This window comes from Equus caballus, chromosome 1 (genome assembly GCF_041296265.1).
Source record: "Equus caballus isolate H_3958 breed thoroughbred chromosome 1, TB-T2T, whole genome shotgun sequence".
NCBI lineage: Eukaryota > Metazoa > Chordata > Mammalia > Perissodactyla > Equidae > Equus > Equus caballus.
In genome coordinates this window covers 126,068,477-126,091,021 of record NC_091684.1, presented here as the reverse complement: position 1 = coordinate 126,091,021, position 22,545 = coordinate 126,068,477, and the positions used below count along the sequence as shown (strand labels likewise).

General features: G+C 45.3%; 1 protein-coding gene across 2 annotated transcripts in view; it reads left to right on the top strand.

The window, feature by feature from the left end:
- Window positions 1–22,545, top strand: part of LOC138917096 (cytoplasmic FMR1-interacting protein 1) — an 87,581-nt gene that overhangs the window by 48,159 nt on the left and 16,877 nt on the right. The window contains exons 14-23 of one of the 2 annotated variants that reach the window (XM_070231677.1): window positions 3,047–3,213; window positions 4,517–4,664; window positions 5,877–6,030; window positions 7,089–7,245; window positions 8,492–8,588; window positions 10,498–10,574; window positions 10,683–10,791; window positions 11,772–11,891; window positions 13,658–13,857; window positions 20,206–20,293. In XM_070231677.1, coding sequence (XP_070087778.1) covers window positions 3,047–3,213; window positions 4,517–4,664; window positions 5,877–6,030; window positions 7,089–7,245; window positions 8,492–8,588; window positions 10,498–10,574; window positions 10,683–10,791; window positions 11,772–11,891; window positions 13,658–13,857; window positions 20,206–20,293 — 1,317 coding nt within the window. Of the gene's footprint in view, window positions 1–3,046; window positions 3,214–4,516; window positions 4,665–5,465; window positions 5,614–5,876; window positions 6,031–7,088; window positions 7,246–8,491; window positions 8,589–10,497; window positions 10,575–10,682; window positions 10,792–11,771; window positions 11,892–13,657; window positions 13,858–20,205; window positions 20,294–22,545 lie in introns of both variants that reach the window. The other variant, XM_070231679.1, reaches the window with a different exon arrangement.

Genomic DNA, 22,545 nt, shown 5'->3' with positions numbered 1-22,545 from the left:
TGTCGTGTAAATGGAATTCTGTAACATGTGGCATTTTGTCATTGACTTCTTTCACTTAACAGTGTTTTCAGGATTCACACATGTATCAGTATTTCATTGTTTTCATTGCCAAATAATGTTCTGTTGTACGGATATATCATGTTTTATTTATCCGTGTATTAGCTGACGGACGTTTGGGTTGTTTCCACTTTTTCCCTATTATGCCTAATGCTGCTGCAACTTTTGTCTGCAGGTTTTTGTATGGATGCATGTTTTCATTCCTTTTGATGATACACTTGCAAGTAGAATTGCTTGGTCATATGGTAACTCTGTGTTTAACATTTTCAGAAAGTACCAGATGGTTTTGCAAAGTGGCAGCATTATTCTACATTCCTACCAGCAGTGAATGAGGGTTCCACTTTCTCCAAATCCTGGCCAACACTTGTTATTGTCTGTCTTTTTTATTCTCACCACCTTGCTAGATGTGGAATGGTATCTAATTTTGGTATTTGATTTGCATTTCCCTAACGACTAATGATATTGGGCATATTTTCATGTGCTTATTGACAGTTTGTGCATCTCAGAGAAATGTTGATTCAGATCCTTTGCCCCCCCGCTTTTTTTTTGGTGAGGAAGATTGGCCCTGAGCTAACGTCTGTTGCCAATCTTCCTCTTTTTGCCTGAGGAAGGTTGGCCCTGAGCTAACATCTATGCCAGTCTTCCCCTGTTTTGTATATGGGATGCCCCCACAGCACAGCTTGATGAATGGTGTGTGTGTCCTTGCCCGGTATCCAAACCTGCGAAACCCATGCCGCCAAAGTGGAGTGTGCAAACTTAACCACTACACCGCAGGGCTGGCCCTCCTTTGCCCATTTTTCGATTGGGTTGTTTTTGTATTATTGGGTTCTTTATATATTCTACATACCAGTTCTTGTCAGACATGTGATTTGCAGTATTTTCCCTCATTCTGTGGTTTGTCCTTTTATTTTCTTAATGGGGTCGTTTGAAGCACAAAAGTCTTTAATTTTGAGAAAGTTCAATTTTTCTGTTTTCCTTTTGTTGTTTGTACTTTTGGTGTCATATCTTAAGAAACTATTGCCTTCCCCAGGTTACAAAGATTTACTCCTATGTTTTCTTCTAAGAGTTTATGGTTTTACCTCTTACGTATAAATGTATGATCCCTTTGGATTGATTCTGTTAATGGTGTGAGGTCAAGGTTGTGTCAGGGGTCCCCAGGACCACCTCAGGCTAGATTTATCAGAAGGACTCACAGGACTAAGTAGCAGTTCTGTTCAAGATTATGATTTATTGCAGCAAAAGGACACAGATTAAAATCAGCAAAAGGAAAAGGTGCATGGGTGACATCCAGGAGAAACCAGGTGTCCCCTACTGGTGGAAGTGCCCAGGATGTGCTTAATTCTCCCAGCAATGATGAGTGACAACAGATGCAGTTTTTCCAACCAGGGAAGCTCATCCAAGCCTTGGTGGCCAGGGTTTTTATTGGGGTCAGGCATGCAGCAACCACAGGACTGACCTTAGCTTCTCAGACTCCAGAACCCCAGAGCAAAAACAGGGTTCACCATAAACCACATTGTTAGCATCAACTGTCTGTCAAACTGCTGCTCCACTGGCCCAAAGCCACAGACACGCATACACTCTTTTCAGGCAGAATCTTCTTGTCGCTCAGAGCTCGTCCTAGGAGCTAGCCAAGGGCCAGACCTGAAGACAGGCCTTTCTCAGGAATGTGCAGGGTTTAATCATCCCAGGCCTGCTGGGTTAACCCTTTTCTGCACAGTACGCCGTCTTCATGCTTTGGCGTGTGGATATCCAGCTGTCCCAATACTATTTGTTGAAAAGATCACATTTCCCCATTGGATTGTTTTCACACCCTTGGTGAAAATCAGTTGACTGTAAATGTGAGGGTTTGTTTCTGGATTCCTACTTCTCTTCCCTATGCCAGCATACTCTCATAATCTCCCAATATATGTCAACTTTGTAGTAATGCCCCCTTTCTATTCTTAATGCTGGTAATTCATGACTTGTCTGTTTTTCTCTTGATCAGTCTTGCTTGGTATTTGTCAACTTATTTATTTTTAAAACAGCTTTTTCTCAGTTCATCACCTCTATTATATGCTTGTTTTCTGTTTCATTAATTTTTGCTTTTAGATATTCATTTCCCTCTACTTTCGGGGGATTTATTTTGTTTTTCTTTTTATAAATTCATGGTGAATATTAGATTAGTATTATCTTCAGGCTTTTTTGTCTTCTAATATGTGCATCTAAAGCTCAAAATTTACCTTTGAGCTCATCTTTTTGTACATCCCGTAAGCTTGAATATGTAGTATTTTCATTTTCATTCAGATTGGCGTGATTTTGAATTTAGTTCAATTAGAATTTGAATTAGAGAATTTACTTTTTTAAATAGAAGTTTTCCCTTTTTTCCTTCATTAGAAAAGCAACCCAGATTCATTAAACAAATCCCTAAAGTAAACAAACAGAAAACATGGATGTGCAATGAGGACAGTACAGTGTCCATGACGCCATCACAGAGATGAACTTTACGCAGTTTATGCATTTTCTTTCAGGCCTTTTTATGCATATTAATTCAGTGTGCCATTATTGTTTAATAGATGGGATTTCGACTGCAAACTCTTATAACTTCTTTTTTCTTTTCCAGATAGTAACATATTTGCTTTCCTAAAACTTTTTTCTTCTCCTTTGAAGTCCTTCATGGAGGTGTGCCCTTAGGGATGTGGGAGGATTGTGAGTCAGTTACAAACACTCCTCTTAGCTCATGCCTGCAGATCCATCCCTGCCTTCAAGGTGCTCATGGTCTGATGGAATCAGACGCAGGTGTGGGGATGGCTGATGACACAGAGCTGTTCTTGGGAAGATGGTTACAGGACAGCAGCTGCAGAGCAGGAATGCAAGAAGCCAAGAGAAGCGCCATGCAGAGGGAGAGGCAACCTCCAGGGAGTGTGCCAGCTGATGGAGCTCAGCACTGCCTGAGAAGGAGCCGTTTCCTATCACCCTCCAGCACACTGAAAGTCTTGTGTGCCCCCTGCAGGTTATCGCCATGATCAAAGGCTTGCAGGTGCTGATGGGCAGGATGGAGAGCGTGTTCAACCATGCCATCCGGCACACTGTCTACGCCGCGCTGCAGGACTTCTCCCAGGTCACCCTCAGGGAGCCCCTCAGGCAGGCCATCAAGAAGAAGAAGAATGTCATCCAGAGGTCAGCCTCACTGCATGCACCTCCCTGCATTCAATGTCTAAAACTGTAGGATCAGCTTAGGTTTCAACAGCTATAGAGTTGCATTTTCATAAATATGCTCAGTACATTTCTCTTCCACTTCCCGATGCCCTTGTGGTGAATTTCCTCTAAATGTATTGCAGGGGCTCCAGTTATTAACCTGAACAACCTACAGTAGATGAAGTACAGAGTGTCTGAGCTATCTGGAGATCCAGGGACAAGGGCGTGTTTATCTCAGGCCAGGAGTGTCTCAAAATCTGTCCAAAGAGTCTGATCACCAAGCCTGTAGGGACACGCAGCCGGCCTCCCACCTCCCATCTCAGTGTGTTGTCTTCAGTGTTTTTACTTCTGTTCCTTTTGGCCTATAAGTTGGTCGAAAACTACACAGATATGGCAGACATCCTGTAGCAACCTTGAGCTAGTTTTCCCTCAATATTTAGCCTTTCAGATAAAGTTGTCTCTCAGAGACATCTCTGTAAAATGGAGCTTACAAAGGCCCACAGTGCACTGGTTTCATTTTGTGATTGTATAGTTAATATATTTGTTACCAGTGTGGTGTGATTTTTAGCATTAATAAAGTTTTACACTGTGAGACTTAGCAGTTTGTGTTCGCTCCAGCTGGGTGGAGGGCTGGGTGGAGGTTTTCATGTTTTCCATTATGCCCCCTGTTTTGCTCATGCTCGCCATAATGGGAGGCTCACTATGTGGGCAGTGTGCAGTGTGCTCCAAAGGTAGCTTAGGTTTTAGCTAGAACTTTCCCCACGAGGTGATCAGGATGGGTGTGTGGGTTCATCTGCTCCTAGTGTGCTGTCCAGGGCCTCTCTGCATGGTGGAGTGTGTGGGGGATGGGACACATTCCACGTGAGTCGAGGACACAGGCCCAGTCCCTGCAGTTATGTTGGTGACTTCATGTTCCTGTTAGAAAAGGGGGATCAGCCACAGGGAAGTCGAGTTTCAGCTCTCTGGGTGGATGTGTGTGGTCTGTCTTGCTGCCCTTAGCATGACTCAGTGTTCAGGAAAGAAAACATCACTTCTGGTAATTGATGTAAACTGCAACTACATCAGATCTTTTGGAGCTAGTAATGTCCCCAAGAAAATTATCTATTTTTAAAAATTTGCCTTGAACTGGTCCATTACCGTGTCCCCCGACTACCCCCAGGGGACTTCATGTGTGAGAGTTGGCTATCCCAAGAGCTGTTTGCTAGGCAAGGAGATGCTGTGATTGTCAATGTCCCGAGGGTGCCAGTGCTCCGCGCCTTGCTAATGACTTGATGGGGCTGTTTAGTGTCCTGCAGGCTATCAGGAAGACTGTGTGTGACTGGGAGACAGGGCACGAGCCCTTCAACGACCCAGCCCTGCGGGGCGAGAAGGACCCCAAGAGCGGCTTCGACATCAAAGTGCCCCGGCGAGCTGTGGGACCCTCCAGCACACAGGTTCTTGTCCCCCCTGCTGCCCTGCTCCACCTGTTCCCCTGGGTGCGTTGCCCCTGAGCTGGGGGACAGTAAGCAAGGCCAGGAGCGAAATGACACCACAGCTGTCTGCTGAGCAGATCAAGTGTTGACTGTGTCTTTTCTGCTCCTCTGCCCCTGCTGAAGCGAATCCGGAGCATTAGCATCCTCGTGACTCTCAGATTTGCCCATCTGCGTGCTGAACTTAATGTGACTACATTAACTCCTGTCCCAAAAATGTGGATGAAAGTCTGTGTGTCTGTATTTATGCTGTGTTTCCTGATGGGCGTTTAAATGTAGGGTTATAATTTTTATGCTGGGCCTAAAACTGATCATTCCTAAAGACAAAACTTTTGGAAATATAACAACATAACTTTCATGTGTCCCTGGCCTTAAGCCACCACCGCTCTTCTCTCTCCTGGCACATTCAGCCACCCAAGCAGCTTTCCTTGACTCTCCAACCTGATTTAATATTCCCTGTGCTTCCCTCCTCCCCTTTTGGGACTTGGCACTTCTTATTCATCACCTCTCTGTTGAGGGCTTTTATAGTCTCTTTTGCCAGTGTATGAGAGAATTACCAGCAAAGCACGTTGCTGGCTCTATAGGAAACCTCTCAGGTATGTGGGAGGAAGGCATTTGGCCCACTCGAGAAGCATGGGTTCTGGGTCTCTCCAGCGCGCATGCACCCTCCCTGCCCTTCGTCCCCACATGCCTCTTCCCACCCCATGATGTGTGTGTTGTGAACTAACCGTTCTTTCCACCTCTCCCCTGTCTGTCCATGTCTAGCTCTACTTGGTGCGCACCATGGCTGAGTCCTTGAGCTCTGCCGAGCTGCTGAGGCAGCTCAAGTCTCTGGGCATGGAAAGGCTCTTGCATGTAGTAAACGCGTTTCTGAGGCAGTCCTACACCTATCCGCCTCTTTTAACCTTTGGTGGTAAGACTTCCTTTGTTTTCTTGTTGATGTTTACAGCACAGAGGTGAACTTCTCTGCTACCAGTTCTTTCTCCCAAGCATCAGCAACTTGGCCACTTGGATGGGCACCCAGACCCCCTTTGAGGAGCCGGCTAGCAGCGGGCTGCCCACTCCAGCCCGCTCTGGTCAGAGCATGGCAGAGCAGTCCTTCTCTCATGGTTTACCTGAGTTTGGCGTAACTAATGTGTATTTTCTCCCCTACAAATGTTTCCTTGGATGATGCAGCTTTATATGGTGAGAACCATGCTAGAGTCCCTCATTGCAGACAAAAGTGGTTCCAAGAAAACCCTGAGAAGTAGCCTTGAGGGGCCCACCATATTGGACATAGAAAAATTTCATCGAGAGTCATTCTTCTACACTCACTTGATAAATTTCAGTGGTAAGAGATACTGCTGACCAGCGTCCAGCCTAGCATGTTCTAACACTGCTAACACTGTCTAGAATGCTTCCACCTGCCTGACCGTCCCCTGCTGTGGTCCCCTCACGCACCCAGATGGCAACACGTCCTAATCTTCATGCCATTCCCTCGCCTATCGCTTTAAATGCACAGCTGGCCAGAAACTTCCCTCCATGTGATATGGCCCTTAGGAGGGTGAGGGCTGTGGGGCCATGGGGCCGTGGCTGGCCCTGTGACCTGAATACCAAGTTTTTGTAACCCGCACGGAGTCAGAAGCACACGCGAATGTAATCTGTCACCTGGCTCGAGACCAAGACAGTGATAAATGTCAGAAACAGCCCCCAGGGGCAGTGATGTATGGAAGGTGGTAGGTGACCTCACACAGGCAGCCCGCCCTGGGGTGACGCCCTTGACCACAGTGCCAGGTGGATGCCCTTTGTCATCATGGAGTTGTCCATATTTACTCTTGTGCCACAGCCACTTGCTCAGAGTGAGAGGCCTCTGTCTTAGCTAGGGGTGCTGCAGATTTGGAGTAAATTATAGTAAGGCTTTTGTTTTTCACTCCGTGAAAGGATGGAGACATTTTTCTTGAAAAATCTCTCTCTATTTTTCATTAGATAGACCTGCACTGAATATGCATGTAATGCTATGTCTTTATCTTAAGTAAAATAGAGTAATCCTGTTTTTATTTCTCCTTTTAAAAAGGACTTTTTTTTTCTCCCAATCCCACCAAGAGGCTCAGAGGGTTGACAAGTTCCCATTAGTGGGTAGTGGTGTCCAGTGGGGGCGGGACACTTGACTCTGCTCTTTCTGTGAACCAGAATGTGCAAAGTCCAGGGGAGCTTTGCCTGCAGTCACACTGTGGTTGTGTTGTCCCTAGTGTGAGGTGCCATGCGACCCCTCCCCACTTGTGTCCCCTCCCACATGGCTCAGGGCTGAGAGTGAAGGAGCCAGCTCCTGGCATGTGGCCTCCTGAGATCACCCTGCTGAGTCTTTTTTGCTTGCAGGAGATTAACATGGTGTTGTTTAAATCCTTCAAGAAACACTCCAGCAGTGCTGTGACCTTTCACAGTTGTGGTTCCGAGAGTTCTTCCTGGAGCTGACGATGGGCAGGAGGATCCAGTTCCCCATTGAGATGTCCATGCCTTGGATCCTGACGGACCACATCCTGGAGACCAAGGAGGCATCAATGATGGAGTGAGCGTCCTGTGGGCCAGTCTTGGCTCTCTGTTTATGGTGACCAGGGTCCTTGTTGGCATTTGGGAGCTGGGAGGTGGAGGAAGGGGCCAGACTGTTCTTAGCACTTGAGTTGAGGTCATAATTCTTGGGATACGACTTCAGAGATTAATACAAGTAACAGGTTTCTTGGCTTTGAAATCAAGAGCTCAGGCAGTAGAACTAATTAAGTCCCACCATGTTCAGATGCTGGCCAGGCCCTGGGGACTTAGCTGGGGTCAGGGAGAGAAGATGTGGCCTGGCCTGTCACATGGCAGAGCCTCCAGCACAGACAAATTTGAAGGAGGAAGTGTTGATTGGACAGCTTTGTTCTGAGGTCAGGGCTCAGGGCCAGGACAGGGCTCAAAGACTTTCAAAATATGAAGTCCATGGAGGGAAAGTAATAGAAAAATGGGTGTCTTGTGGTGACCAGATCAGGGACTGACCCAGCAGCTGCTTCTGTTTGCAGGGCGAATGGTTAGCACCTCACCTTTGCCCATGCATGTCAGTTCTCGCGTGGCGCCCGGGAGGATGGCCTTCCACTTTCTCTGGAGTGGCCATGGCATCTATTCTGCAGTGTCAGAGATGGTATGAGGAGGACAGAGACCCAACACAGAGGAGACCCAACACAGAGGTGTTGGTGTGCCTCTGCGTCATGCTTCTGGGATTGGGCATGGCCCTGCTGCGCATGTGGCCTCCCCTTGCCAAGCAGGAGTGGTTTGGTACCCTCAGAGGGAACTTACTCCTGGAGACCATTGGCCACCGCCTTTTGTCCAGACATGGGTCAGGGAGAGAGGGGCTTTTGGCTACACTGGACATGGTCATGGTCAACTGTGGGACCCAGGACCTTCATATATTTTTCTTTTTAAGTCAGTGTGTTCTTAAAAATAAGAAAATAACTTACTTTTGCGGTTATAGAAAATACCACCTACTTGTGGTGAAAGCTTTGACACAAGACAAGTGAGAAGCTGCAGTTATAGGAGACCCTTATGGATCTACCAGGTGCCTGGGCATGGCCTGAGTAAGGCATCCCCCCCTTGGAATAGGCCGGGCTGGCGTGAGTGCACCATCAGGGCCCTCGGCAAGAACCGAGTTTGGTGTTTGAAGTAAGAGAGCATTTTCCTCACGTGAGAGGACAATAGTAAAAGTTAAGTTTCTGGAGGTGTGTAGGGCGTGAGAGCCAAGAAGCCCTGTGTGGGAGGCTGGCTGACTGCTCGTCCCTCTGCAGGTACGTCCTCTACTCCCTGGACCTGTACAATGACAGTGCCCACTACGCCCTCACCAGGTTCAACAAGCAGTTTCTCTACGACGAAATTGAGGCAGAGGTGAGGGCCCAGGCACTGTAAACAAACTTTCTTTCATTTTCCTTTTCCTCTGATATTAGAGGAAGCAAACTTTCTTTATAATACAAGGAAGTTTAAACAATGGATTGAACTTTTGAAATAAACATTTTGGGATGAACCCTTCTATCTGCACTTTTCTCTGTGCATCTGCACGTGTGATGATTGGGGTCCTACCACATAAGCTGTGGGGTGACATACTTCTTCACTTGACAGCATGTCACAAGCACTTCTCTATCCTCACTGTCTTTGGTTATAGACACGGTCTAAAGCATCTTAAAGAAGATGCCCTGAACCAAGCCCTGTTTTATTTCTTTCATTTTAACTTTTTATTTTTCCTATTATAAATAATGCTTTGATTAACTTCTGGGCACATAATTTTTTAGTTGTGTTGGATTATTTCTCGAGGACAAATTCCTACAAGTGGAATTATTAAGTGTATATATACACAACTAAGGAGATCAATCTTATTTTCTAGCTTAAGATTTAAGAGAACTTAACCTCAACAAATTGTATTGTGCAGCTGGGTCTCCTTCTCCACCTCCTCACAAAGACCACCAGAAAGCGCTTCTTTAGGGAGCTCTCATGGGCTCCTGGGTAATGCAGGGTGGGCGCAGGGCAGAGACCTGCAGGTCCTGGGGCCACTCTCCTCTGAGCACACGGTGTTCTCATCACAGTTCCGGGGCAGGGTGCTAGCCCCCTTTGCGAGTGAGGATATGGTTTCGAGGGTGAAGTTGCAAGGCTGTCTCCACCCTGTGTCTCCTAACTGACCTCAGTGTCCAGAGCAGCCAGCCCTGTGTCTGTGTCTCCTGAGAAACAGCCTGCTGGCAGAAGCTGCCCCCAGAGTGGGGACCCCAAATGCAATGCACATTAACCCCTTGGGAACACAAGATGAAGAGAGACTTTTTCATATTCCTTTGAGAGCAGAGAATAGGAGCATTTTTCTCCATCAGTAAGAAAGGTCTGATGTTATTTTCACTGGCTGTGCAGTGGCTACTCCTGGCCACAGCATAATATGTTTAATCTGCTGTTGTTGGACAATAAGGTGGCTTCTTGTTTCTCTTTCCTAGTAAGAACCTCTGTTATTGCCTTTTTTTTTTTTGAGGAAGATTAGCCCTGAGCTAACATCACTGCCAATCCTCCTCTTTTTGCTGAGGAAGACTGGCCCTGAGCTAACATCCATGCGCATCTTCCTCCACTTTATATGTGGGACGCCTGCCACAGCATGGCTTGACAAGCGGTACACAGGTCCACACCCAGGATCTGAACCAGCGAACCCCGGGCTGCTGAAGCAGAACACGTGAACTTAACCACTGCGCTACTGGGCTGGCCCAAGTTGCCTTTTTTTAAAATTTTACATCCCAGGACTTATTTATAATGGGAAATTTGTACCTTTTGATCACCTTCACCCATTTTGCCAACCCCCCCCCCCCCCCCCCCCCGCTTTGGCAACCATCAATCTGTTCTTTGTATCTATGAGCTCAGTTTCCTTTTTTAGATTCCACATATAAGTGAGCTCCTATGGTATTTGTCTTTCCCTGTCTGACTTATTTCACTTAGCATAATGTCCTCAAGGCCCGTCCATATTGTCACAAGATGGCAAGGTTTTTTCTTTTTTATGACTGAATAATATTCCATCGTGTGTGTGTATGTGTGTGTACTACATCTTCTTCATCCGTTTATCCATTGGTGGACTCTTAGGTTGTTTCCATGTCTTGCGTTTTGTAAATAATGCTGCAGTGAACATGGGGGTATAGATATCTGTTCAAGACGGTAATTTCCTTTCCTTCATATGTATACCCAGAAGTAGAATGGCTGAATCAAAAGAGGTTTTTTGGTGTTATTTGATATTGATTTAGGGAATCAATCTAATACATGCTCTCTTTTTCTTCAGGTGAATCTGTGCTTTGACCAATTTGTTTACAAGCTGGCAGACCAGATCTTTGCATATTATAAGATCATGGCTGGAAGGTGAGTATATGCCTTGTTATTTGAGTATGAAATTTTGGGTAACTTGACATGACATTTCCATTAAAATTCACAGCGTGTGAGAAACATCTTCTTTTCCTTCCGTACTAGCTTGCTTCTTGATAAACGGTTACGATCAGAATGCAAGAATCAGGGGGCGACAATCCATCTCCCGCCATCTAACCGCTATGAGACGCTCCTCAAGCAGAGGCACGTGCAGGTGAGCCAGGCTTCTGGGCATGGCGAGGTGTGGAGCTGGCACTGGAAATAGTGGGCTTTTCTTAGACTCACTAGGTTTTAATAGACGTCATATGTTATGTGACTGTGGGAACATCCTTATAAAATGTTAAGATTTTAAAGACAAACAGTTTCTCTTAGCTAACCTGAAACACAAGGGAAGACCTGTAGCGCTCTGCACCCGCACCTGCCTGGGCCCCCACTGCAAGCTCAGCCTCACAGGGCTTGGCTCCTCTCCAGGAGCCCAAAAGCCAGAGCTTATAAGAATGAAGGTGAGAAACAATTAATTGTCAGCTCAGAGTGTCAGAGAGGCGCTTTCCCTTGGCCAGCACAAAGAATACAGTGCTTGTTTTTTGTTTCTTTAAAAACAGTATGTATACATCACAAAAAAATTAGGAAGATAGAGAAAACCCTGGGGAAAATTCCATGTAATTGTGACTACAGATAACAACCATTCACATTTTGGGACATTTTCCACCAAGGTTTTGTCTGTTTCTATGCTATTGAAATGATATTGAGGTACACATATGTTTGTAGACTCTGAACAAGAGGTGGGGTAATTTTCTTCCTCATTGTTAGAACTCTGGAGAGCAGGTGTGCACAGGCAGCTCTGTGCTGGGAGATGGTCATGAGCACCATCCTGAGGGGTGTGCTCACTGACAGACCTCATTCTCCAGGGTCTCTGGTGAGGCTTGGGATTTCTGCCCGAGATGTAAGCATAAGTTCAATGCAAAGGACACTGCAAAAGTTCTTTACGGCTTTGACTTGCAGAATTTCAGCTCCAGGAAGGTAGGGCATTTGGTTGTGACACCTGTATATATAATTTCATCTAAAATGTTTACAGTTTTGTACAGTATTTATTTGTTTTATCTTTTAGAATTGGTTTCTGGAGGGTGTATGTCTGTATATTTTCTTGCTTGCTTGTTTTTGTTGTTCACTCTTTCTGCCCTCTCCGTACCCCAGCTCCTGGGCAGGTCCATAGACCTCAATCGTCTGATTACTCAGCGTGTCTCCGCAGCCATGTATAAGTCTCTGGAACTGGCAATTGGACGCTTTGAGAGTGAGGACCTGACATCAATAGTGGTAAGTGCTCTCCCCTTTCTCAGGCTCCATAGATTTGGGGGAGACTGGCTGCAAGGATTTAAGCTGATTTTACTATGTCCTTACTGATAAATTGAACCAATCGTAGGTTCACTTTTTGCACAGAAATCAAAAAGTATGCACTAACGGAGCTTCAGCTATCCTGGGTATGTTTTTAAGCATCTGCTGTTAGTATTCACAGTACTAAATTGACTTCAAAGAACACTCAATCTCAGTCTCGAATAAATTACACCTAACTATGGCAAAAGAATGAAAGGAGAAAAGTTTTAAAAATCAACAAGAAATGAAGACAGAGATAAAGGATTTGAGAGAAAAATGTATAGAAGATAGACCGTGAAGATCCAACATAGATGGCATAGGGGTCCCTGAAGAAGAAAACCAGAGCAATGGATGCAACAAATATTAAAGTTGTATTTCAAGAAAATATTGATTAAAAAACACACTATAAATATATATTAAAAGCATGCATCATGTGCCTGGTAAAACTGACCCAGAGTGGCAACACCAAGGAATATTGCAGTAAAAGTATTGGACTTTAGAGGAAAAGAAAAAGTCCTCTGGGTATCTGAGCAGAGCAGTCAGGGAAGGAAAATCCGATTGTCCTCAAACCGCTGCCAGCAGCTCTTTGTGCCAGAAGCCAAGGAAAGGAAGTGGGAAGTAAGGATTTTGTGCCAAGCCAAATCGATCTTCCAAGAATGATGGCTGCACACCAATGGTAGTGAACATGCCAGAAGTCAAGGAAGATTCTTCTTTACTAGAGAAGCAGCTTTGGGCAGGAGAATGTAAGAAGCCTTGGTGGGGTGAGGGGCTGTCGCCTCAGGACACACTAAAAGATTGAGCTTCCCCAAGTAGGGTCTTGGACCATGGCATTTTAATTGTCATTGGCCATATATGATTTGGATTGCAATCATCGGTCAAGACTTTGACCTAGACCTGCACTGCCCATTACAAATATAATGCAAGCCACATAGATCATTTTAAATTTAATCACAGTCACATTAGACAAGGAAAAAGAAATAGGTGAAATTAATTTTAATAATCTATTCTGTTTAACCCAATATATCCAAAAATTAACAATTCAACATGTAATCATTATAAAAATATTATTGACACAGGTGTCTTACATTCTTTGTCTTCATACTCGTTTTTTGAAATCTGGTGTGTATCTCACATACACAGCACACCTCAGTTTGGACCAGCCACATTCTTGTTCCTATATGTGGCCAGTGGCTGCTGCAGGGGACAGCGCAGACCTAGGCAGGTTTTTATGAGCAATCAGTGTGAAAGCTCCTGTGAACATGCTTGCCAGCTCTGCCACACTGTTGTGCTTATGAATAACCCCAGGTGCATTGGAGAAGGTGACTCAGGCTAACAGTGAGTACATATGTGGTGGTGGACACGTCCCAGTGGTCTCTGACCTGTAAGGTGGTTGGAGGCCAGTGGTGTGCAGGGGGGAAGTGACTGCAGTGGAAAAGGACAATGGCCCTGTAGGGGTGACCATGGTAAGGAGGGGCATTTTAAAGGCAGTAGGGAGGGCATAATGAGTTTAGGTGTGAGAAGCAAGCTTGTGTTGCCTATCAGACCCTGCCATGTCTTGGTGTAGCTTGCTTGCCCCTCCTTGGTATGGGCACTGTTTTTGGCCTCTCCCCCACCCCCGCCACCACCATCAGAGCACTGTCTGTGTGGAGAATGAAGGTCACTGTGCTGGGCCCAGTTCTGTCCTCGCACCCTGTCTTTGTGGTCCCTAGGAGCTGGACGGCCTCTTGGAAATCAACCGCATGACCCACAAGCTGCTCAGCAGGTACCTGACACTGGACAGCTTTGACGCCATGTTCCGGGAGGCCAACCACAACGTGTCGGCACCTTACGGGAGAATCACCCTCCATGTCTTCTGGGAACTCAACTATGACTTCCTGCCCAACTACTGCTACAATGGCTCTACCAACCGGTGAGCTTGCTGCCTCACAGATGGTTCCCGATGCTTCTGCCAAATGATATCTAGACAAGATGGTCTCAGACCCTCCAGTATGTCCACTGGGTCACCACCGCCCCTTCTTCTGTGCCCATCAGGATACTCAGGCCCTCCTGGTCTCGTCCATTTTGCATGTGCATCCCTGGGCTAGCCGTTGGGCGTCTGGTCGTGGCTTTGCAGTGGAGACTGCATGGCAAGCCAGAGTTCCTGTCTAGGGCACTTGCTTGTGGCTTAGGGTGGCATCTCATGCACGTGAACAGCGGCTGCCGGGTCTGCATCCCCTCCACAGTTTTAAGTCTCCCTGACATTGGACTGTGGTGGGTGACTCTACTTTTCATGGTTCCATTCTGGGATATCGGGGTGTGTGAGGATCTGTCAGTTAGCCACCCTCCCACCCTCCTACCATTTTACTGCTATGTTGAACAGCACAAAATAGCCACTTGGATGATGGGACGGTTGAGAGCAGCAGTTTCATGTGGTCCAGCCTCATGATACAGCCCCAAGTCCTGGATGGCCCTGCCTTGGCCTCCATGCACTGGGCCACCATCTATAGGAGATTTGTTCTCTCTGCACTTAGCTTGGTTCCATCTCTGCGTCAGCACATGCCAGGGACATGGCGTGAGTGTATGTGTGTGTGAGTGTATGTGAGAGAGAAAATGTGGGTGTGTGAGTGAGAGCACATGTGAGTGTGTGAGAATAAACATGGATGTGTGAATGTGCATGAGAGTGTGTGAGTGTAAGAGCTAGAAAGTTTAGGTATGAGGGTGTGTGTGCATTTGTGACAGTGTGTGTGAGTGTTACGACCACTTTTTAAAAATAAGCGTGTTCTATTTTGTTTTGCTTTGCTCCTGGATCTGAACATCCACCATGTATTAGCTGAATTGTTACTCACTTTCAGACCCAGAGTTTTGGGTCTCAAGAGGGGGTGCTGAGCTCTGATTGTACCTGCTGTTGCCATTGTCAGTTGGGGCTCCAGGGTTAGATTTCCTTGTGGGGAGGCAGGCCTGTCCCCAGGTGCATGGAGCTGTTCCGTCAGAGCCATTGGCCCAGCCCCAGGTGGCTGATGCCCATCCCCAGGCAGCGGTGGTGGGGACATGGCCATGGCCTCCAGAACCGTGGGTGGAGGAGCCTGGCTGGGTACAGTCCACTGGGAGCAAACGTTAGAGACGACTACTCCCTGTTTAACTTCCTTTTAAGATGCCTAGTTTACTGAAACAGATATTTTTCAAGTTGTTATAGAGTCTGAATTAACTGAAAATATATTTTTGTTACACAAATAATGCATGATACTTACAGAAAAGCTAGAGATCATATGTGTGTGTGTGTCTACATATGTCTATATATATCTCACTCTCTATATAGGGAAAAATTGTATATGGAGGAAAAATAATTAAATCCCCAGAGATTTCCCTTGTAAAAAAATGTGTGTATCTTGTAGAGTTTTTGCCGTACAGTTAAACATGCATAGGTATTTTTATTTTGCACAAATGGGTGCTATTAGGCATACTGTTATATACACATTCTTTTTCCAGGTGACGTATCAGGAGGAGCATCGTTTTGTGTTAGTGAGGATGCGTATATGCTCCTTCTGCATCTGAGAATCCGTTTAAGCGATGGCCAGTGTTCGCAGGGTTCTCTTTGTTTTGGTTGGTCCATTGAAACCTTTGGGAGTGATTTCTGTTAGCTTTCCTTAAATCATTTTTGCCTCATGTTAGAACTGGCATCTCCAAAGGTGAAGTGTAACAGAACCCCACTGTCAGTGGGCTGAGAAAAGGTGTTCCAATGGGGTCAGAATCAGGCAACACAGGGAGTTGTGATTTTTTGTATTATTTTAGATGGTATTTTTGATTATCTAGCATTTTGTCATCCTTTAAAAGATTTCCCAGAGATCTGGGAACAGTTGAAGATGTTCCCTGTGTGCCTGCTGCACTGAGTATGTCCACACAGCTCTGGCCTGTCCTGGTCTCCTTGGTGACAGGTCAGTGGGTGGAGCCCTGAGAAATGAAGAGGGGTGATGGACCGCAGGGAAAGGTCAGGGTTACGTGATGATGACATTCAGCAGGTGCCCTGAACCCTTCTGCTGAGTTGTTGTGTTTTCTGAAAGACACTCCAGGCTTCTGAACGAAAGTTGGGTAAGGAGTGTGGAGCTAGGGAAACAGATCAGATTCTGAGGCCCCACCTGCCAAGTTGGCTCGTGTGGGTGTCCTCACCCTGCTTGGGGCTGATGATGGAGAACCTCCCACTGTCCAAGGCCATCTGACCTGCTGGCAGCGGGAGTCTCACTCTCGAAGACAGAGTTGTCAGGGCTCAGGTCGAGAAGTTGGCGCTGTGTAACCCAGTGACCTGACGGAGAGTCGAAAACCTCCAGGCCAGCGTTGACTGTAGGGCCTTGGTGGAACTGTCTGTGTGATGAACTTTGAGGCATCCAGTTAGATAAACAGAAGAGGCACCAGGTGGTACCTCAGCCCTCTGTTCCCTGATTGCACACAACACGTCTAACATAAATGACAGCAAGCGGAAGAGACAGCACTGGGTGTCTTCGTCTGTTGTGGCATATGTCCCCCACGGGCCCATGAGGCACTGTGACCATTCCTTTTTGTGGAGCAGACACAAAGACCTGGGAGAGTATGAGTGGGCCCTACTTGGGCAGCAGGAGGCCGCTCTACCCACCGAGGCTCCTCAAGAGCTGTATGCCCTCCTTGAGCAGCTAGTTGATCACATCTGGAGCTAGTTTCACATGTCGGGGTTGCTACCCTCAGGGCACATCTGTTAACAAGGGCCAGCATGAAGTGACCTCATCCTCCTTGGGCCCTGAGATGCCATTCGGAGGGAGCCCTATCTGTCACAGGGGCCTCTCCTCCCCAGAGGAGCTCTGCTTTACTTGGGGGACCTCCACCTTTACATTCCTGTTGACAAATGCCATTACTTCTGTATTTTTAACGGGTCTTCCAGTGGGATCATTATAGCTTCCATGATGTGGAAAAGGCGTTTTAAAATAGCATTTTGTGTGTCCAAGTTATATATGGAAACCTGAGAAGACAGACAAACCTGTGCCACCCAGTATTTTAACTCTATGTCTGAGGGTTTCTGAGAGCTGCTTAAGGGAAACCAGAACTTCACTTGTTGCTCCACGTATCTGCTTAATTTGCTGCTTATTTCCGATGCTTCTGCCTGGTGACTCTGGGGAGTGGCATAGGGTGGCCTGTGACTTAAAAATAACCTGACAGCTAATAATTGTGTGACAGTGCTATGACCCTGGAAACAGGGCAGCAGTTGGGACAGAGTCAGGCCTCTGGCCAGCAGACCACAGAGGGAGGGTGTGTCCTCAGTCACTTTGTCCCATCACTGGCGATGTTAACTTCTGCCCTTGGTTAGGGTGGTGGCTGCCAGATTTCTCCCTAGCTTGTTAACCATTTTATGTTTGAAATTTATAAGTAATTTATAGGGAGATAATTTGAGACTGCAAATAAACTGTTCCTTGTTAAAATTTGGTCCACTTGTTTTAGCAGCTGTTGACGATTCTTACCCAAATCAGTTATCAGTATGATGATTGAACAATGGTCATTTTTGAACTTCTTCATTCCATCTACATATATTAGTTGGCATTCTGCTGTACATGTTAGCATTTATGTATTTGTTTATTATCAGTAAGTCCTCAGGGATTCTAACTTAAAGTTATGATCTGTTACTATCATTACTTGATTTTTGTGGCTCAAATTAGTCCAGGGTTGGCCAGCGGGAGCCCCTCTGCCAAGTTTTTGTGTCCTGTTTGCTGTCCCCATCATTCTTAAGCACTGCCCTACTTTCTGCCCAACAAGAAGTTCCAGGTTTATCTTATTTCTGCTCTGTCCTTGCAATCTATCATTTCTACAAAGATTCCTTTTAGTGGAGAGTATTTTAAAACTAAGCCTGGTATTTAAAAACTAAGTCTGGGTGTTAGGTATGTTCATTGCTGTTTGGGCGTCATTGTTTCTGGAACCTTTCGGTGGTCAGAGATAGGAAATACTTGTGTACTATATTAGGTTCCTCTGGTTGCTATAACAAATTACCACAAACTAGGGGCTTAAAAAAGAAATTTCTTTTCTCACGGTTCTGGAGGCTAAAAGTCCAAAATCCAGGTGTCAGCAGGGTTGTGCTCCCTCTGAGACTCTGGGTAGAATCTTTTCTTGACTCTTCCCAGCTTTTGGTGGTGGCGGGTAATTCTTAGCCTTGCTTAGTCTGCAGCTGCATCACTCCAGTCTCTATCTCTGTCATCACATGGCGTTTTCCCTGTGTGTCTCTCTCTTCTTATAAGGACACGAGTCATAGTGGATTGAGGGCCCACTCTACTCTGGTGTGACCTCATCTTAACTAATTACATCTGTAACAACCCTATTTCTGAATAAGATCACATTCTGAAGTGCTGGGAATTAAGGCTTCAAATTATCTTTTTAGGGGATACAGTTAAACCCATGACGTGTGCATGTGTGTGTGTGTGTGCATGCGTTTCTCTAAAGCTAATCTATATATTAAAACCGTGAATTTGCAGTGATATCTTCAATTGCAGTTCAACACCACAGGGTTCATTCTGGTCTTCTCCTTTTATATTTTTGTAACTTCCTTCTATACTGAGAATCCTTATTTCATTATCCTTAGTATATTTCCTCATTTGCTCAGTTCTCAAAAATGCACAAAGTAGTTTCAGAATTACAGATCCTTACCATTGTGAGACACAAACCTGCTAACTAGAATTCAGTATTTGTTTCCATTTTTTTGTCTTTAGATTGAGAATATATATAGTGAAAATATGGTATTCAAAAATTATTTGGGATAATGGAGTAACAGGGTTTGGATTTACTCTTTTGCCTTAAACAAGTGAAAAACTGGACAAAAGTTAGGAAACAGTTGTTTTCAGACATTAGACATTTCCCTGAGGGAAAGGAAACAAAGGAAGTGAGCCCTATGACTTCCCTGCCTTTCTTCCTGGAAGCACTGTCTGGGCCACGGTGCAGAGGTGGGTAACCAAGTACAGCTTGGAAGTCTTACTTCGTGGGGGAGACAGACTGGAAGTCAAGGAAGCTAAGACTGCTGGAATTTGCAGGGCAGAGTACAGGAGAGGAGAGAGCTACACAGAGAAACAGCTCCTGAAACCAACTTAGGCCCCTTTAGTCTTTGCTTGAATATTAAACCACATGTGCATTGGATAGAAATCCAAAAGGCTAGGCAAAGCACAACTGCTGGGGAGCTGTAAGCTGAATAATTCCCAGAGCTCACACAGAGCCAGGAGTGTCATTTGAGGCCCTACCAGCAAGAATGGGGAAGCCTCATTGACGACCCAGGCATTGGATGGAATTGCCAGAAGGACCTGCCTTGGTACCAGCCTTGGGGACAGTGATTACTCTGCCACCCTAACAAATCATGAAAGGATCCAGCTGACTTTCAAGCAATTTAATGGCCTGCCCTAAAAATTCAGCACTCTTTAAAGGATAACAATAAAATCCAGACACTCAGCAACATGACATTTCTGTGTAAACACACTCAGTACTGTAGGCCACTGGTCTCCCCTGAGATGCGCATGTTCGTTTTATGTACTGGTGGTACTTTGACAGTTACATCCTTTCTTATTTATGAAAGTGCACTATGTCTTAATCAAGGTCTTAGAATTTAATAATTAGCAAATCCATATGTTTTTCTTTATTATGCTTGTTTGCAGAAGTTTTATATGTTTAAATGAATACTTCTGATTTGAGTGTTAGCAGAGTTTGGCATTTCTGCTTTAAAATCCAAGCATTTGATTTTCAGTGGCTCCTAATCCATTTTTAAGCCACAGTCTCTTGGCTAGGTGAGTGTAGTTATAAACACTTAGCTCATTCTTCCCTTTAGCTTGTAACTAGTGATCTGAATAATTGGACATCGCTGCCTGTGTCCGCCTTCCCACTCCTGTCCCCACTGTTAGTGTGGTGTCCAGAGGCCCAGCAGGGCCTGAGTGCTTGGTCAGGACCACTTCTCGAAGGACTGATTTAGGCTTGAAATGGTTCTGGTGACAACAGACCAGATTTTCCCTGAGTTTGGAGACTGTCTAGTGGTTTCAGACGGACCCCTTAGTTCTCACTCTGTTCCTGAACTTGGATACATTTATCATACTTTGGAATATTTATATCTCATTCATACTCTGGTTTTTGATTTCCTAGAATTTTTCCTATGTGATAATTATATCAGTTAACTGGGAGGAAGATTTAATTGATGGGTGATGGAAAAGTTCTGAACTTTAAAAAAATTTCTTTTAATTAAAAAGTTAAATTTTTGTTTTTGTTTCTTTTTTTTCTTTTAAATCTTTTTGTTTAGATTTGTTCGGACAGTATTACCATTTTCTCAAGAATTTCAAAGAGATAAACAGCCTAATGCACAACCCCAGTATTTGCATGGATCAAAGGTAGGTTCTTGTGTGTTTGTGTTAAGATTTTTAAGTTCACAATGAAGCATATTTTGAAGTTTAGTTAAAATCAGTTTGTTGCAATGATTTAAATATATCATGCCATGTTAATAACTGCTAAGTGATAAAATGCTATCGTTTTCTTCTATTATCACCTTCCTGGAAAGTAACATAGTGTTGGGATAGCCCTCTGGCCGTGTGGTGGGCAGCAGGCTGGGCCCAGCCTTACTCCTGGCACCTAAAATAAGTGAGATTGTTAGCAGATTTAAAGGTTTAGAAACATCAAGCCAAGAAAGTGTGTAGAAGAGGCTTGGGGCACTTGTGTGACGGAGGGGCTGGTCGGCCAGTTCCAGTGTGGTGCCATGAAGGGAGGAGTTGAGGTGGGAGGGGGCAAGTAGAAAGAGAGTTGACATCCAGAAACCAAAGGCAAGCTGGTGAAAACCACAGGATACCTGCCATCTAGTAAGATGAGACAGGTGTCCAGGCTGAGGTGGGTGGATTAGCAACAAATGAGTATTTTAATGGTTAGTGTTATTAATATTTAAAGCCTTCTTAGAGTTTAATAAGAAAAAGACAGACACTCGGTAGTAAGAAGGAAACAGATGCAATGAGCAGACATTTCCCAAAAATGTACTTAAAAAAATAAAAATAGATATCCAGCCTTATCAGTAATTGAGGGATTATAAATGACAGCAGTAAGAATTATTTTGCCCCAAATCAGAAAAGGTTAAGGTACCCAACTCCTTCTGTAGGGGAGTGGAATTGTCTTGAGTGCTGCTGCAGGAGCTCACCTGGGACTGTGTGATGCTGGGGGCCATCTGCCAGCATTTATCAATGTTTATATGTTCTCACTTAGAGGAAACCAGACACCTGAGGAAATAAATCACTTGAGTCCAATGTGAGGTCTGTTATGGGGGTAGTCCTACAACATTGGCATAAAAAATGGGAAGTACCCAACTTAACACCAAGAATACTAGAACAATTTACTGTCTGGCAGAATGCATTGCAGCTGTTGAAAATAATTACATAGATCTTATTGACTATGGGGTCCTGGGGCCTGTATTTTATTAAATTAAAAAAAATCAAGGGCTGGCCTGGTGTCATAGTGGTTAAGTTCACGCGCTCCGCTTCAGTGGCCTAGGGTTCACTCGTTCAGATCCTGGGCGTAGACCTAGCACAGCTTGTCAAGCCATGCTGTGGCAGGCCTCCCACATAAAATAGAGGAAGGTTGGCAACAGATGTTAGCTCAGGGCCTATCTTCCTCACACACACAAGAAAAGAAAGATAGAAAGAAAAAGAAAAAATATTCCAACAAAGAGCAAGTGGAAAAACCAAATCAGAAAAAAAAAAAAATCAAACTCCAAACACAGTGATCCTAATTACAGAAAGATACCAGAGAAAAGAGTATTGGAATATGAAGCAGCAGCTCTCTCTCAGAGGGCTGAGTCTGACTTAAACTCTATGATGCATTTGCATTGTTCTCACTTGTTTTTTAAGCTGTTTCTGTCTGATGTCAGTGTCAGCCTCAGTCTCACGCGGCTTGACCCATAGGCTGTGTGCAGAAGTGGTGCAGGGTCCCTGTCCATTAGAGACACCAGCCTCCCTCCACCTGGGAGTCTGTAGCTCTGAGCAGGTGCCACTTGATGCTGATCTGAAGCTCTGATGGGCCAAGATTTGGCAACGTGTTCTCTATGTTTTCTGAGTGTTCTTCTCACAGGTGCAGAAATGAACCTATTAACACAATGACATGAAAGGACCACTCTTCAGGCCCCCAGCTGTGACTCAGAGGGGTCTTGGCTCATCAGTCTTTCCTTTCTGACTAGTCTTTGGAGAGACACCCTGGCCTCCTCTCCCTCCAGCGTCTCCAAGCTCATAATGTCCATCATGGCGTGTCTCGCAAAAGGGCCCTTTGGTTGCCCACTTCTGTCTTTATCACAGCATCCCAACACTCTGTAAGCTAATGTGTCCATTTAAAATCTTCAGCCTGTTAGCCAAGAAGGAAATGACAGATGCGTTGCTGGGACGAGCCAGAGTGTTTAGCAGAGGATACATTTGAGAGGAAAGGGAAAGCAGTGTTGGTAAAAATAGAAACTGCCTGTGTTTTACAAGAATACATGGAATTCAAGGTGAAAGTGATGTTATTTGTGTTGCGCACTCGGGAGGAAATGTGTGCTCTCTGTGCTGGCTCCTGGGAATGCTGTGAAAGGGACTGGTGTGACAGAGCCTTGGGTGGTCTCAGGGGCGGTCTCACT